Source organism: Mirounga angustirostris, unplaced genomic scaffold (genome assembly GCF_029215605.1).
Source record: "Mirounga angustirostris isolate CCGP_5_RB_7025 unplaced genomic scaffold, mMirAng1.0.hap1 SCAF_1, whole genome shotgun sequence".
NCBI classification, from domain to species: Eukaryota; Metazoa; Chordata; class Mammalia; order Carnivora; family Phocidae; genus Mirounga; species Mirounga angustirostris.
The window spans coordinates 204,115,368-204,129,853 of NW_026991709.1; the positions used below are offsets into that span (position 1 = coordinate 204,115,368).

Genomic DNA, 14,486 nt, shown 5'->3' on the forward strand with positions numbered 1-14,486 from the left:
AAACTGACCCCCCACCCCCCAAAAAAAGGAGGAGAAGGAGAAGAAGACGTTACAAATATCAGGAGTGAGAGAGGGAATATCACTATAGACTTCACAGACATTAAAATGATGAGAACACTACTGACCACTCTATATACATAAATTCAACAACATAGATGAAATAGACCAATTCTTCATAAACCACAGACTACCAAAACTCACCCACCCAAGATGAAATAGATAAACCTAAGTAGTCCCATAGCTATTAAGGAAATGGAATTCATAGTTCAAAACCTTCTAAAAAGAAATCATCAGGCCTGGGCGCCTGGGTGGCTCAGTTGGTTAAGCGACTGCCTTCGGCTCAGGTCATGATCCTGGAGTCCCGGGATCGAGTCCCGCATCGGGCTACCTGCTCAGCAGGGAGTCTGCTTCTCCCTCTCCCGCTCCCCCCTCTTGTGCTCTTTCTCTCTCTCTCTCTCTCTCAAATAAATAAATAAAATCTTTAAAAAAAAAAAAAAAAGAAATCATCAGGCCTAGACGGTTTTACTGGCAAATTCTACCAAACACTTAAGGAAAAATAAATACCAATTCTGTACAGTCTCCTCTAGAAAACAGAAGATGAGGGGCACCTGGGTGGCTTAGTCACCTGCTGGAGTCATGATCCCAGGGTCCTGGGATCAAGCCCACATCAGGCTCCCTGCTCCACGGGAAGCCTGCTTCTCCCTCTCCCACTCCCCCTGCTTGTGTTCCCTCTCTCTCTGTCAAAAAAATAAAATCTTAAAAAAAAAAAAAAAAAACCTACTTAAAGAAAAAGAAAAAGAAAACAGAAGACAAGGGAACACTTTGGGCCATACAACAAACCAGTATTCCTCACAGTCAATGAGGCAAAAGTCATTAACAAAATACTAGTGGGGCACCTGGGTGGCTCAGTCATTAAGCGTCTGCCTTTGGCTCAGGTCATGATCCCAGGGTCCTGGGATCAAGCTCTGCGTTGGGCTCCCTGCTCGGCGGGAAGCCTGCTTCTCCCTCTCCCACTCCCCCTGCTTGTGTTCCAGCTCTCACTGTGTCTCTCTCTGTCAAATAACTAAATAAAATCTTAAAATAAAATAAAATTAAAATACTAGCAATGTATAAAAAGCATAATACACTACGACAAAATGGGACTTAAATCAAGAATGCAAGGCTAATTCAATATTTGAAAGTCAATGTAATCTGTAACAGTCTAACAGAAAAATCACATATATCAACTGATGCAGAAAAGGCATTCAACAAAATCCAACATTCATGAAAAAAAAGTCAACAAACTAGAAATAGAAGGAAACTCTTTCAACCTAATCAAAGGTATTTATAGCTAACATCATAATGATGAAAGACTGGAGGCTTTACTGCTAAATTCAGGAATAAGTTCAGGGTGTTCACTCTCAATATGCCTATTCCACATTATACTTGCCATCCTGGTCAGTGCAATAGGACAAGAAAAAGAAATAAAGGAAATAGATTTGAAAGGAAGAAATAAAATTTTCTCTAACCAACAAAATCTTATTCTCTAGCATTAATTTAATTACAAATAATTGCTTGAATTTAACTTTTTTCCTTGGAAAAGGTGATGAAAAAAATTGAGATATGGTAGTCTATACAGGCATACTTTGTTTTATTGTGCTTAGCTTTATCACACTTCACAGATACTACATTTTTTTACAAATTGAAGGTTTGTGCCAACCCTGCATCAAAGAAATCTATTGGTGCCGTTTTTTCCAACACCATTTGCTTACTTTGTGTCTCTGTGTTGTGTTTTAGTAATTCTCGCAAACCTTTCAAACTTCTTAATTATAATTGTATTTGTCATGGTGATCAGTGATTATGACTCGCTGAAAGCTCAGATGATGGTTAGCATTTTTGAGTAATAAAGTTCTGTAGATTTAATTAAGGCGTGCACATTTTTTAAGACATAATGCTATTGTGCATTTAATGGACGACAGTATAGTGTAAGCATAACTCAAATATGCACTGAGAAACAAAAAAATTCACTTGACTTGCTTTATTGCAATATTTCCTTTATTGCAGTGGTCTGGAACCAAACCTGCAATATCGCCAAGGTATGCCTCTGCGTGTGTGTGTGAGTGTGTGTGTGTAGATAGATACATATTACATTTTTTTAACATAGAAAAGCTGATTGGAAAATTTACATAGACAAGCAAACTGGAACAGTCATAATAAGTCTGAGAAAGAATAAACTTGGAGGAATCACATTACTTAATTTTAAGACTTAGCATAAAGGAACAGATACTGGTGAAGGGAGAGACACAGAAATCAGTGGAGCAGAATTGTGTGCAACTAAACATACACAAATCTGCATAATTGATTTTTGACAGAGGTTCAAAGGCAATCAAAGGAGAAAGGGTAAGTCTCTTTAACAAACGGTATTAGAACAATTAGACATCGATATGCAAAAATCTGAGCCTTGACTTAGACCTCACACATTATACAAAACTTAACTCATAGTGCATTCTAGACTTAAATGTAAGAGCAAATATGATAGGGTCGCCTGGATGGCTCAGTAGGTTGAGCATCCGACTCTGGATCTCAGCTCAGGTCTTGATCTGCAGGGTTGTGAGTTCAAGCCCCACAGTGGGCTCCATGCTGGGTGTGGAGCCTACTTAAAAAAATTTTTTTAAAGAGCTAAAATAATAACCTTTAGGAAAAAAAACAAACAAAAAAACAGGAGAGGGACGCCTGGGTGGCTCAGTCAGTTGGGCATCTGCCTTCGGTTCAAGTCATGATCCCAGGTTCCTGGGATTGAGTCCCGCCTCGGGCTCCTTGCTCAGCAGGGAGCCTGCTTCTCCCTCTGCCTGCTGCTCCCCGCTGCTTGTGCTCTCTCTCTGACAAATAAATAAATAAAATCTTAAAAAAAAAAAAAAGATCTTTATGACTTGGAATTAGTTCTTAAACATTATACCAAAAGCAAAGTCCATAAAGAAAAAATTGGTAAATGGAGTTTCATCAAAATTTAAAACTTTTGGTCTGTGAAGACACTACTAAGTGAAAGGAAAGACAGGCTACCAACAGGGAGAAAATATTTACAAATGATAGAGGAGTTGCGTTCTGAGTATGTAAAGAATTCTCAAAACTCAGTAGTAAGAAAACAACTTACTTAAAAAGGGGCAAAAGACTTTTTTTTTTTAAAGATTCTATTTATTTATTTGACAGAGAGAGACACAGCGAGAGAGGGAACACAAGTAGGGGGAGTGGGAGAGGGAGAAGCAGGCTCTCCGCAGAGCAGGGAGCCCGATGCGGGACTCGATCCCAGGACGCTGGGATCATGACCTGAGCCGAAGGCAGTCGCTTAACCGACTGAGCCACCCAGGCGCCCTGGGGCAAAAGACTTTTAAACAGACTTTTTTCCCATTTTGTCCAGGTGGTATATAAATAGGCAAGTGAAATATGTTCAACATCATTAGTCACTAGAAGGAACAAAAGCATGATGAGGTACCACTTCATACCTATTAGAATGGCTACAGGGGCACCTGGGTGGCTCAGTCGTTGGGCGTCTGCCTTCGGCTCAGGTCATGATTCCAGGGTCCTGGGATCGAGCCCTGCATCAGGCTCCCTGCTCTACGGGAAGCCTGCTTCTCCCTCTCCCACTCCCCCTGCTTGTGTTCCCTCTCTCGCTGTGTCTCTCTCTGTCAAATAAATAAATAAGAATCTAAAAAAAAAAAAAAAAAGAATGGCTACAGTAAAAAAAAAAATACAGTATCATGTTAAGGATAAGGCACAGCTAGAATTCTTATATATTGTTGGAGCAAATACAAAATGGTACAACCACTCTAGAAAACATTTGGGAGTTTCTTCTGAAGTTAAACACACTTACCCGTATGACCCAGCAATCTCACTTCTGGGTGTTAATTTTAGAAAAGTGAAACTCAGGTTCCCACAAAAGCCTATACACAAATGTTCATAACAACTCTACGCATGGCCTCATGACCACCAAAAACTGGACACAACCCAAGTGTCCTTCAACAAGTGAGTGGAAAACAAAACAAAACAACAACAACAAAAAACCCAACTGTAGTACCTTCATACAATGGAACATTACTTGGCAATAAAAAGAAGTCATCAGCTATTACTCCTTATGACAACTTGGATGGATGGCGGAGGCATTATTGCTGAGTGAAAGAAGCCCATCCGAGAAGATTCCATTCTGTATCAATTCACTTGTAGGCCAATCTCTAAAAGACAAGCCTAGGGGCTCCTGGGTGGCTCAGTTGGTTAAGCATCTGACTCTCGATGTCAGCTCAGGTTTGATCTCAGGGTTGTGAGTTCAAGCTCTGCATTGAGCTCCACACTGGGCGTGGAGCCTACTAAAGTAGAATAGAATGGAATAAAAAAAAGGCAAAACTAGAGTGAAGGAGAACACATCAGTAGTTGCTTGGATTGGGGGAGCGGATTCATACAAAGAAGGCTGGGGGAATGTTTTGGGGTGACGACGGAGCGGTTCTGAATCCCGATTGTGCTGGCTGCGTGAATCAGTGCATGTGTTAAAACACATGGAATTATGCACTGTGAGGAAGAAACACAACTTTATTCCAAGTCAATTAAAAAAAAAAAAAAAAGCTGGATTGGCTGGGTTCCTCTTCTGAAAGATAGATGTCTATGCAAGCTGCTGGTTCGTAAAAATAGCTTCCAAGTCCATACCGGTCACCTCAGGGAAAGACTGAGAAGACAGGCCAGCTCACCACAAAAGCATGCTGGTGGGCTCACGAGCCTTACAGAGGCTGTTATCCCAAGTAGGAGCAAAAGTCAGGGTGGCCTTGAGCAGGTCACCTAAGTGTATCTTGCTCTCCTCTGAGAGTACTTGGTGATCCTTCCGTCTCAGAGGGTGGCGGAGGTGGGATCAGGCAGCCATTCGAAGACTTCCAGCTCCCATCCTGGCAGGGCCACTAAATGCCACCTTTCTGAAGGGACCCGGCTGTGTCCTCCTGTGGCCAATACCAATGCAGCCTGAGAATTGGGATGCAAAAAGCAGGTGCTACCGAGCAGCTGTGGCTTTGCTCCCGCGACTGAGCCACACTGGGTCTTGAGGCTGCTCTGTCCTCAGAGCGCAGGGCCACAGGGATTGTCCCAGCACTCCAGACTAGGACAGACACTGGAGCTGTCCGTGTCTGGTGTACTGTCTCCTGAGGTCGTTCCACTGGCCTGGCAGCCCGGCCCTAAAGCAGCCTCTTGGTTCCCCAGGACTGGTAGTGAGGTGGGACTGTGGGAGCTGGGGAGGCATGGGAGTGGTGCCGCATGCCTTCTGGTACCCAGCCCTGAACAGATGTCCATAAATGTTCAGTGCTGGGCATCCCCGGCCGCCTGGCCAGGGCAGCACCCACCTGACTGTTGCCTCCTTCCTGTTCTGGGATCAACCCAGGCTCTTGGGCGGGGGGATGGGGGTGGGTGTTCTGTGGTCAGGATGTCTGCTAGTTGTGGGTTCTTAACTTCTGGGCCCCCTTAATCTGAATGCTTCATTCCGGTGAGGGTCAGATGGTTACTAAAGTTTTGATAACATCTCCTGGCTTTTGGGTTGGGGTTGTTTTAAAGCAGTTTCACAGCAGAGATCCCTTTTGATCCTCCCAGCAGCAGCATTGTGCGGGCTCAGCAGGGCTCAGTCTCTTCTGTTGCATAGGGGAAGAAAGTGTGATCTGAAAGGTCAGGTGGCTTGGGTGGGGGTGGGAGGGGTGTCCCAGTGACAGGGCAGACCCAGGGCTTCTGGCCCCTAGCCCGGGGCTCTTGTATTACCAGGTTCTTTGCATACTCCCCCTGGGACTGCCTCCCCAGGGCCTCTAAGAAGGCATTATGTCTGCTCCAGAATGTTTTTGTTTCTCCCCCCGCCCAAATTTCTATGTTGATGATGGTATTAGGAGGTGGGGCCTTTGGGAGGCGCTAAGGGTGGAGCCCTCGTCAAAGAGGACTGGTGTCCTTATAAAAGGAGACCCCAGTGAGCTCTCTCACCCCTTCCACCACAGAAGGCACAGTGAGCGGACCCTGCCTATGAACCGGGAAGCTCACACCAGACACTGAGTCTCCTTGATCTTGGACTTCCCAGCTTCCAGAACTGTGAGAAATAAATATCTATTGTTTATAAGTGCCCCCCCCCCCACCAGGCTGTGGTATTTTGTTCTAGCAGCTCGACTGGACTGAGACAGCGTCCAGTAAGCAGACCTTGCTCTGCTAACCCCAGAGCTCCCAGTCCTTGCTGTTAGGGACAAGGGAAGCTTCAGTTCACATCATGCTCTACCCACTTTGGGCCCCCTGCCTTCGCCTCTTGAGCCTCCTCATCCTCAGGAGGAATGAAGCTGTCATCGGCATTGTGCCACGCGTGCCGTGTCGTGGCTGTCAGAGGTTTTGCGGATCAAGCACCGGTTACTACCCATCACACAGCTGGGTCTGCTCCCCACCAGCACTGACCCCAGTCAGCCCCTCTGCGCCCCTGCACCACCTCTGCCAGGGCCGGCATGTGACCCCAGCACTGTTCTTGCTTCCCTGTCTCTACAGACCTATGTGTCCCAGTGGCCCTGGACGCTTCTGCTCCTGGCTGTCAGCGGCTTCTGTAACTTCGCCCAGAATGTCATCGCCTTCAGCATCCTCAACCTCATCAGCCCTCTGAGCTACTCTGTCGCCAATGCCACCAAGAGAATCATGGTCATCACGGTGTCCCTGATCATGCTGCAAAACCCAGTCACCAGCACCAACGTCCTAGGCATGATGACAGCCATCCTGGGGGTCTTTCTGTACAACAAAGTGAGTCTGGGGTGGGGGAGGCTGTCCCCTCGAGGCCCAGGGAGGCACCAAGAGGTGGTGGGGGGAGAAGAAAGGGACCGCGGCAGGAGCTAAGAGGCTGGGGCCACAGCTCCAGCTTTGTCACAGACTGGTTTATGGTGATGTGGCCCTACCCGGCCCGGCCTTCCTTTTCCCATGTCATACTCCAGCCGTGGCTCGTGGCTCTTGGGTCCATGGAGGCTTTGTCAGGGATTTCACTGTCTCGAGAAGGCTCTGTTTGGTCCAGTGCGAAGACACGGGTGGCTAACAGGGAGGGCCAGCCATGCCTGAGGCCTGCCTGGGTCAATGCTTCAGTGGGTCTCGAAGGGCTGCTCGGCTGCCAATTGCTCGCCTCTGCCCTGTGCACGGGCCCCAGGGAAGGAGCCAACTGTCTCACTGCTCTCTTGACCTTGCAGACCAAGTACGATGCCAATCAGCAAGCCCGGAAGCACCTCCTCCCAGTCACCACGGGGGACCTGAGCAGTAAGGAACACCATCGGAGCCCCCTGGAAAAACCTCACAATGGCATCCTCTTTCCCCAGCACGAGGACTATCAGTATGGTCGCAACAACATCTTGACAGATCACTTCCAGTACAGCCGGCAGAGCTACCCAAATTCCTACAGTTTGAACCGTTATGACGTGTAGTCTAGAGGGCAGGGCGGTACCATTGTGTGACTCCTTCCCCCCACTCCCTAGCAGTACCAGAAACTTCTGACAACCAGTGAATGTACAACCCGGCCGAGGGGACAGTGCATAACCATCAGCAGACCCCGGGCTTCCCAGGCCCCTGGCGGCCGCAGGACGTTGCCCCGTGGTAAGGACCACTGCCCTCGAGCTCCGGCGTTCCAGGCCCTTTCTTCCTGGAGTCTGTCATCTGAGGGCTGTGTTGGTATGGCGATCTTGGCCAGGTTTTTACCTTTCTTTGTGGACTTATTCCCCAAGTCATGTATTTGAGAGTTCCTGTTCTGCTTTCCAGATAATATTTCCAGATAACTCTCCGGAAAGGCCGGATCGCTGTGGATGCAGACCTCCGACAGGCCAGAGGGTTTCCTGGGCGCCAAGGAAGGGACTTGTAGGGTGGTGCTTGAGAGCGACAGACTAGCCTCTTTCATTCCGCTGCTCAGATAGGTCGACAGGCTGAGGCAGGCATGGAGCAGAGGAGCGCCAGTTACTCAAAAGCATCTCCGACAACAAAGATGGACCAGAACAAAGTTTCCGGTCAACCCCATGGCCATTTGCAGTTACTGGCAAATGTCCCAAAGAGAAAAGCTCCTGCAATTAGCCTTGAATTCTTGGAGCCTACTTCTCTGACCTGCACGTCAGAGCTGGTGTGTATCCAGACCCAGAGGTAGGGCAGTTGCACTCCTGTGCCCTCGCTTCCCTTGCCAGAGGAGCAGGGCGGCTCTCCTCTCTGGGGATAGCGAGGAGGAAGTGACTGCGCGGCTGTCAGAAGGAGCATTAGGAAATCATGTCAGTGTTTCGAGCTCTATTTCTGTAATACTCGTTTTGTCTTGTCTGATGAGTCTTCACCACTTCTGTGATGACTTAGTAGGATGTTTGGTGGGGAGATGTTCATTTCATGAGGATCTTGCATTTTTCTAGGGAATATTTTGTAGTTGTATTTATGCCTCGGTCCCCTGTAGGGGGGACGCATGAGGGAGGGCTGGCTTATGGATTGAAAACCCTTTTTGTTCTTAAAATGTTTAAAAACAAGAAAAGCTCCCTACTGGTGATGCCTGTCTTGATACATTTCAGCCTTAGTAGGAAGCGATGAAGCGTTTTCGAGCTCCTCTCTAATGGCCCCAGCTGCTGAAGGCCGAGTGAATCAAGCACATCATCTCAGTAGGTTGTGTAATAGACAAGACCACAGCACTTTGATTCCATGACCTGATCTGGTGGTGTTTGCGTTAGGATCTGAATCATGTCCTGGTGAAGGGGAGAAGGGGTGAGCACCAAACTGTGGTTTGGGTTTGGATAAATCAAATCAGGAAAATTACATGGCCCCAGCAGGTAGCCCATGTGCCGAGGTTCAGGTGAGGGTCTCCAACTTCCCCAGCATCACAAGAGGACCCTGCCCTCACAGAGAGGACCACTGGCTCTGCTGGTGGGGTCTTCAGTGACGTCTGCCTTCCTCCTTCAGCACCGTGCCTACCTCTTGAATAGGCACTTGGAGGGAGCAGCAGATGGGACAGTGGGTCACCTTTACCTCCTGGTGAGTGAGGCATTTTCCCGTCAGAGGAAGTACCATAGCTTATGATTGACTCCTGGTTTTTGTTACTTTGTCAGCTTATGAATGGGCTGTTCCTGGAGTGGTCACCTGGTCCCCTTCTGGCCTGAGTTTATGCACCACTGGCCTCAGGTCCCTGTGCCGTTTATTTGCTTTATAATTACTTTGGTCCCAAGTTTTGAGACAGTTGCTGTGTAAAACGGGAAGGAGAAATCCCAAAGGGGATCTGGGAAAAGAGCTTGCTGAGTGCCTCCACCAGAGGCTCTATGGTCCGTAGCTGAACTTTTCTCACTGGGGAATAGCAACAAATGGGGATAATTTTGCACCACAAAGATATTACAGTAGTTATCTTTGTGATTATAGTAACTGATTCCTTGGACAGATAATTGAACTCCAAAATGAATTTACATGTCTTTTCAGGTTTAATGAAATTTCTGATGTTGCTAAAATTTGTATATTAATTTGTTTCCCTTTTCCAATGCAAGATCTGCTGGTGAGGGGAAATGACTGGTTTTATTACGGTTTATAAATTAATAAATGGGGTATTTAATTCTGTACATAAATCTACAGCAAGTACATACACTGGAATGAATGAGACAATCATATTAGACCAAATCATCAGATCAAAAGACAAAGACATACTTTTGAGACTTGAAGGTTCAGAGCTGACACTGAACTCCTGAAGGCCAGTTTTCCAGCCGCTTTGATCCTGGTCCACCACCCCGCCCCACTCCCACATTCACATTTGCAGCTCTGTTCCCCTCACCCTCCTCCCTGCTGGGGTTTGTGGTAGCAAATTAGTCTACCCATCCATGGTATGGTCTTGCCTGCGATACTAACTCGAACCCAACTCCTTCATTTTACAGAAGGGGAAACTGAGGCTCAGAGGGCATTTCTGAAGTGTTTGTTCACTATTTGAGACTCAGTGTGGACTTTTTAAGCACCTTACTTTAAGTCATTTGTTACAGGGAAAATCAAACCCCTTTTACAAAGGAGAGAAGCCAAGTATGTTGAAGTGAAGAAGCACTTGGGATTTCTGAATTTGGCTGTGTATTTGGCATACATTATAGAACAGGCCCTTTATTATTGCTGGGACGTAACCAGGCCCGGATACCTTAAGGTCTCACAGCCTTAAGGGGACAGAACATTAAATTATTCAAGAAACTGAAAATAGTTAATTTTTTTCAACTGTCACCTGTTTTTAAGACTTAAATGCTATAGACTTTTGTGGGAATGATACTGTGTGTATATTCATTGATAGCATTTACCAAAAATAAACGATGGTCTCCAGGGAATCACGACTGGTCTTAATTTGCCAATAAGGGTCTTTCTGAGTGACCCTGTTTTCAGCGTGCCCAGCAACAAAACATGAGAGAGAGAGCAAACCAACTTGATTCTCACATCAGAGTAAACTGCAACCTTTTATTTTTTTCCGGAGCCAAAAATTAGGACGTGTGGTTTGTAAATTTATGACATGGTAGAATAAAACTAGAATCACAACTCAGCAGTTAATGACATGCCTTTATTGAACAGAATTAACATGGAAAACCCAAGAAGGTGTAGCAGCTACGCTTACGAAGCCTGTTTCTGAGGAATACTAGATAATACTGAGGACCTACTGCAGGCCCAACACACTGGGTGGGGAGGTTTCTCACAATCATTATAATCCCTTTGTTTAAGCTTTATTAACTTTATTTTACAGCTGAAAATGAGGCTCATGGCGGGCCGGGGGGGGGGGTGTCACTTGCCTGGACTCACCCAGTAAGTCTGCCTCCAGAGCCCGTTTCCCCCTCCATGTGACTCAGAAACCAGGTCCCAACAGAACTTCCTTCAGTAGCAGTTGACGGGTAGGAGTTTCTGCTAAAACAACTGCCCACATCCTCTTAATTCATAATCCTTTCGTTCAATCATTTACTGACATTTAATATGTTTCAAGTACAGGAAACTGAAATACCTAAGCCTCAGAGCACGCTTGGCTTCATTTAGAGATCTGTAACTAAGTAAGTGGTATATAGGTGCTATTTTGGAGGTATGTGAAACATGCTAAGGGAAGTCCAGAGGGGAGCAGAATGTTCTGATTTGCACTTAGGATTCTCAGGATATTTTATCTGCATACTTGGTATTACATACATCTCATTTAACCATCAGCACCTGAGATATTAGCCCCATTCTAGAGGGAAATGGGAATAAGGTCCCGCTCGGCCCATGGAGCAAGGCTGCAATCCAGGAGTGTCTGACCCCAAGCCAGGGCCCTTTGCCCTGCAAAGCAGCCAAGATAAAGTGAGCGGTTTTGTTTAGCCTCACCTTTGTCATATATTTGTAAGATGAGCCAGTGCCATCCGAGGTGTATCCTTTCATTTCAGTTGCCTGGGCCACACCACTACGGTTTAAGACCCTGAAGGAGCCCCACCCTGTCTGGGCGACCAGGTGGCTTTGTAGTCTGCCCTGCAGCTCCAACAAGTCAGGGCCTGCTCCTGCAGAAAGTAAGAGCTCACGCTGCGTGTGGCCCCATGGTTCAGATACCAGTCCCAACTCATACCTGGGAGTGTCCTCTCCAAGGACGAGAATACTCCTGTTTGTCTCCCCAGGGCAACTCCTGTGTGACCAGAGGCTTGCTCGGCGACGTGATCAGGCCCGAGAAATGGTGCTGCTCCAGGATGGAACAGGACCTTCTCTGTTCCCACATCATTCCTTCCGCCGTGCCTTCAGCTGGTTGACCACAGGGGGTTCTGTTACTGTAGGAACAAGGTGACAGTCACACCAAGCTTTGTCTTTATTGAGACCACAGGTCTGGATGGGCCTGGAGTTCCTTGTCACCCACGACTTTTTCTAATAACAACGTCTATTGTCTATTTGTCAAATTTGAAAGTAATTGTTAAAGCTAAAAGACATATCTATACAGACATCAAAAAGAATTAGCTCTATGTATAGAGAGAACAATTTCCAAAATATATTGCTATATAAATGTGCTTGTGAATACAGTTTATTTCTGAAAAGACACACGAAAGACTGGACACAGCAGTTGCCCCTGAAGATATATACACATTTTTTTCACAACTGGCATATGCATATTATTTTATAATCTGCTTTAAAAAATGTGCCAAAAACATTTCCCCTTATTAAATACTCTCTCTTGACTTTGTGTGTCTGTGTACATGATATTGTAGTAATCTACTAAAGGGATACACTGTAATTAACCAACCCCTATTGCTGCACATTTAAACATCATTTTATGGGATAACTTTGCCATACACAGTGCAGCCCATACTTCTGATTTGGGATAAATTTCTCACAGCATGTTTGCAGATCAAAGCGGGAATGCATATGGCTTTAACTTCTTTCCGTTTTGCCTCTTGAACTTCAGCAAGTTCATCCCATCCAGGAGAGTATATTTTACTTGTTTCCTTAAGAGTTGTGTTTCCGGGTTCTTGGAGACCATCTGTGCAGCAGCCTCTACTTTTGGCAACTCTACTGCTTTCTTCGGACCAGTGGATTCTAATTTGGCCCACTGAAATGAGTCTGGGTGAGGCCACATGATGCTTAAATGTTCAGTCTCAGATAAATGGTGTTTTGTCTCAGATAAATGGTGTTTTAAACATTAAGACATGAATATATAAAGTGGTCACGAGTCTCCAATCTTTTGAAGGGACAGTTGAGTATTATCAGTATTCAATGTGCACATCCTACACTAAAACTCTTTTAGTAGCGGCCTAAAAATGGAACCAACCCCAGAAACTCCAGAGTCTGGCTTCGATGAATTACTGTACATCCACACCACACTGTCCTATGCAGTCATTAAAAATGACCACACAGATTCATTAACCCGTTTTGGCTCACAGATCCTATTAAGAATCTGAAAAATGCCATGTATCTTTAACTCACGAAAATACATACAGGTACAACAGTGTGCTATCTCTGAATTCCACCCAAGGCAGATCACAAATTAAAACCCCGATATAGATCTTTACTGGCATGGAAAAATACCCACACTATCCACATTACTGAGCTTTATACTAAACAGATCAATCCCACATGTTCCCTTTGCCTGGGGTATCACGTAGCTTGCTCCTGATTAGGATCTCAATGCAAACCTCACTTCCCAGGGGCAGACCCCACCCTCCTCCCTTATCAAAAACCTGTTTTCCTTAACACCGTTGTAATGACGTATTTGTTTACTGATTTACAGGTCTCCACCCCCCACCCAAGACTACAGGCTCAGGAGAGCAGAGCTCAGGCCCAACTCCATCACAAACCACACCCCGCCTGCTTTTCTGTGAACCGAGAAGTCTTTACTAGTGAACATTTGCAATCAATTAATGACAGGAAAGACCAACTTAGAACGGCAAAAAAGCATTCCGTTCTTCTCCTTAGAAGACCTGTATTTTAAAAACTACTTATTAGATTTTGAATGCCACCAATAAAAAATATTAAGGGTATTTTTCTCTTCCGCTATGTAAGTACCTACATGATATACTCAATTTTGCCTCTTGGCCCACATGGCCTAAATATTTGCTACCTGGCCCTTTATAGAATAAGTGTGTCAATTCCTGGCCTAAGGCATTATCTTGCATACAGGAGGCAATCCATAAGCGTCAAATGAGTAAGTTTGGAGCCAAAAGAAGAAGAAAAAATGTATCTGAAATATATGGACATTTATTTGCGTAGAAAAAGTAGGGAGGTATAGCCAACCAAGTGTTAACAATGGCAATCTCAGGAAGGTCGGATTACGGGGATGTCCAGTCTACGCTAACATTTACTGCGGCTTGCCATCGTTCTCTTTCCCCACCACGAGCACACGTTCGCTTCGTCATTTGAGAAGCAACGTGACTGCATCTCTGAGGAAGGCGCGCCGTGCGCTCTGGGCGCGCAGTCTAGAAGGCCGGGCACCCGCAGGTCGTGGGCGCTCATTCCACGCCGCTCGAATGACTGCACCGAAGCCCAGCGAGTCCCAAGGGGGGCGCAGGGTGAGGCCGACAGGGGTGGAGAGGTCCCCCGCCCCAAAGTCTTCCTTACCAAAGCGTTGGGTCGACTGAAAGAAACTGAGCGGGAGGATCTTGGGAACCTCAATAGCCCAGTTCCATCCCCTCCACGCCCGTCGCCTCCCGGTTCTACTTCCCGGCGTCGCGGCCCGGGAGCCTCTCCGGACGCACCTCACCTCGTAGTCTTCTCACCGCAGCCCCGCGGGGAGGAACTCCCCAGAGTCCTGGTCCAGCGGAGAACGCGGCCTGCCAGGCCCTCCGCCTACGACGCGAGGCCGGGACGACGCCGCGGCCGTGGCTAACGGTAGTCTGCGCCGTTCCAGCCGTTCCGGGGCGTAGCGCGACATCGGCCCACCCCGCGCAAGCGCGGGAAAGCCCCTGCGCGTGCGCATCGCTAGCCCCTACCGCGCGCCCGGCCTCGCGCGGCTTCTTCCCGCGGGCCTTCTGCCCTCACTTCCGCGGTTTCCCGGCGACGGCCGTAAGTGGAGGGCGGAAGCAGCC

At 46.8% G+C, this 14,486-nt stretch overlaps 1 protein-coding gene and 1 long non-coding RNA gene across 4 annotated transcripts in view; one reads left to right on the top strand and one right to left on the bottom strand.

Annotated features, from left to right (window-relative positions):
• Nucleotides 1-10,301, top strand: part of SLC35E1 (solute carrier family 35 member E1) — a 19,900-nt gene extending 9,599 nt beyond the window's left edge. Inside the window, exons 5-6 of the mRNA XM_064598331.1 lie at nucleotides 6,514-6,759; nucleotides 7,194-10,301. Coding sequence (XP_064454401.1) covers nucleotides 6,514-6,759; nucleotides 7,194-7,424 — 477 coding nt within the window. The 3' untranslated portion in view covers nucleotides 7,425-10,301. The remainder of the gene's footprint in view (nucleotides 1-6,513; nucleotides 6,760-7,193) is intronic.
• The window catches only part of LOC135365647 (uncharacterized), a 26,594-nt gene extending 12,165 nt beyond the window's left edge, over nucleotides 1-14,429 (bottom strand). For 2 of the 3 annotated variants that reach the window (XR_010413843.1, XR_010413842.1), the window contains exon 1: nucleotides 11,546-14,429. This is a non-coding gene — a long non-coding RNA (uncharacterized LOC135365647). The remainder of the gene's footprint in view (nucleotides 1-11,545) is intronic. The other variant, XR_010413844.1, reaches the window with a different exon arrangement.
• Between the last annotated feature and the right edge of the window lie 57 nt (nucleotides 14,430-14,486).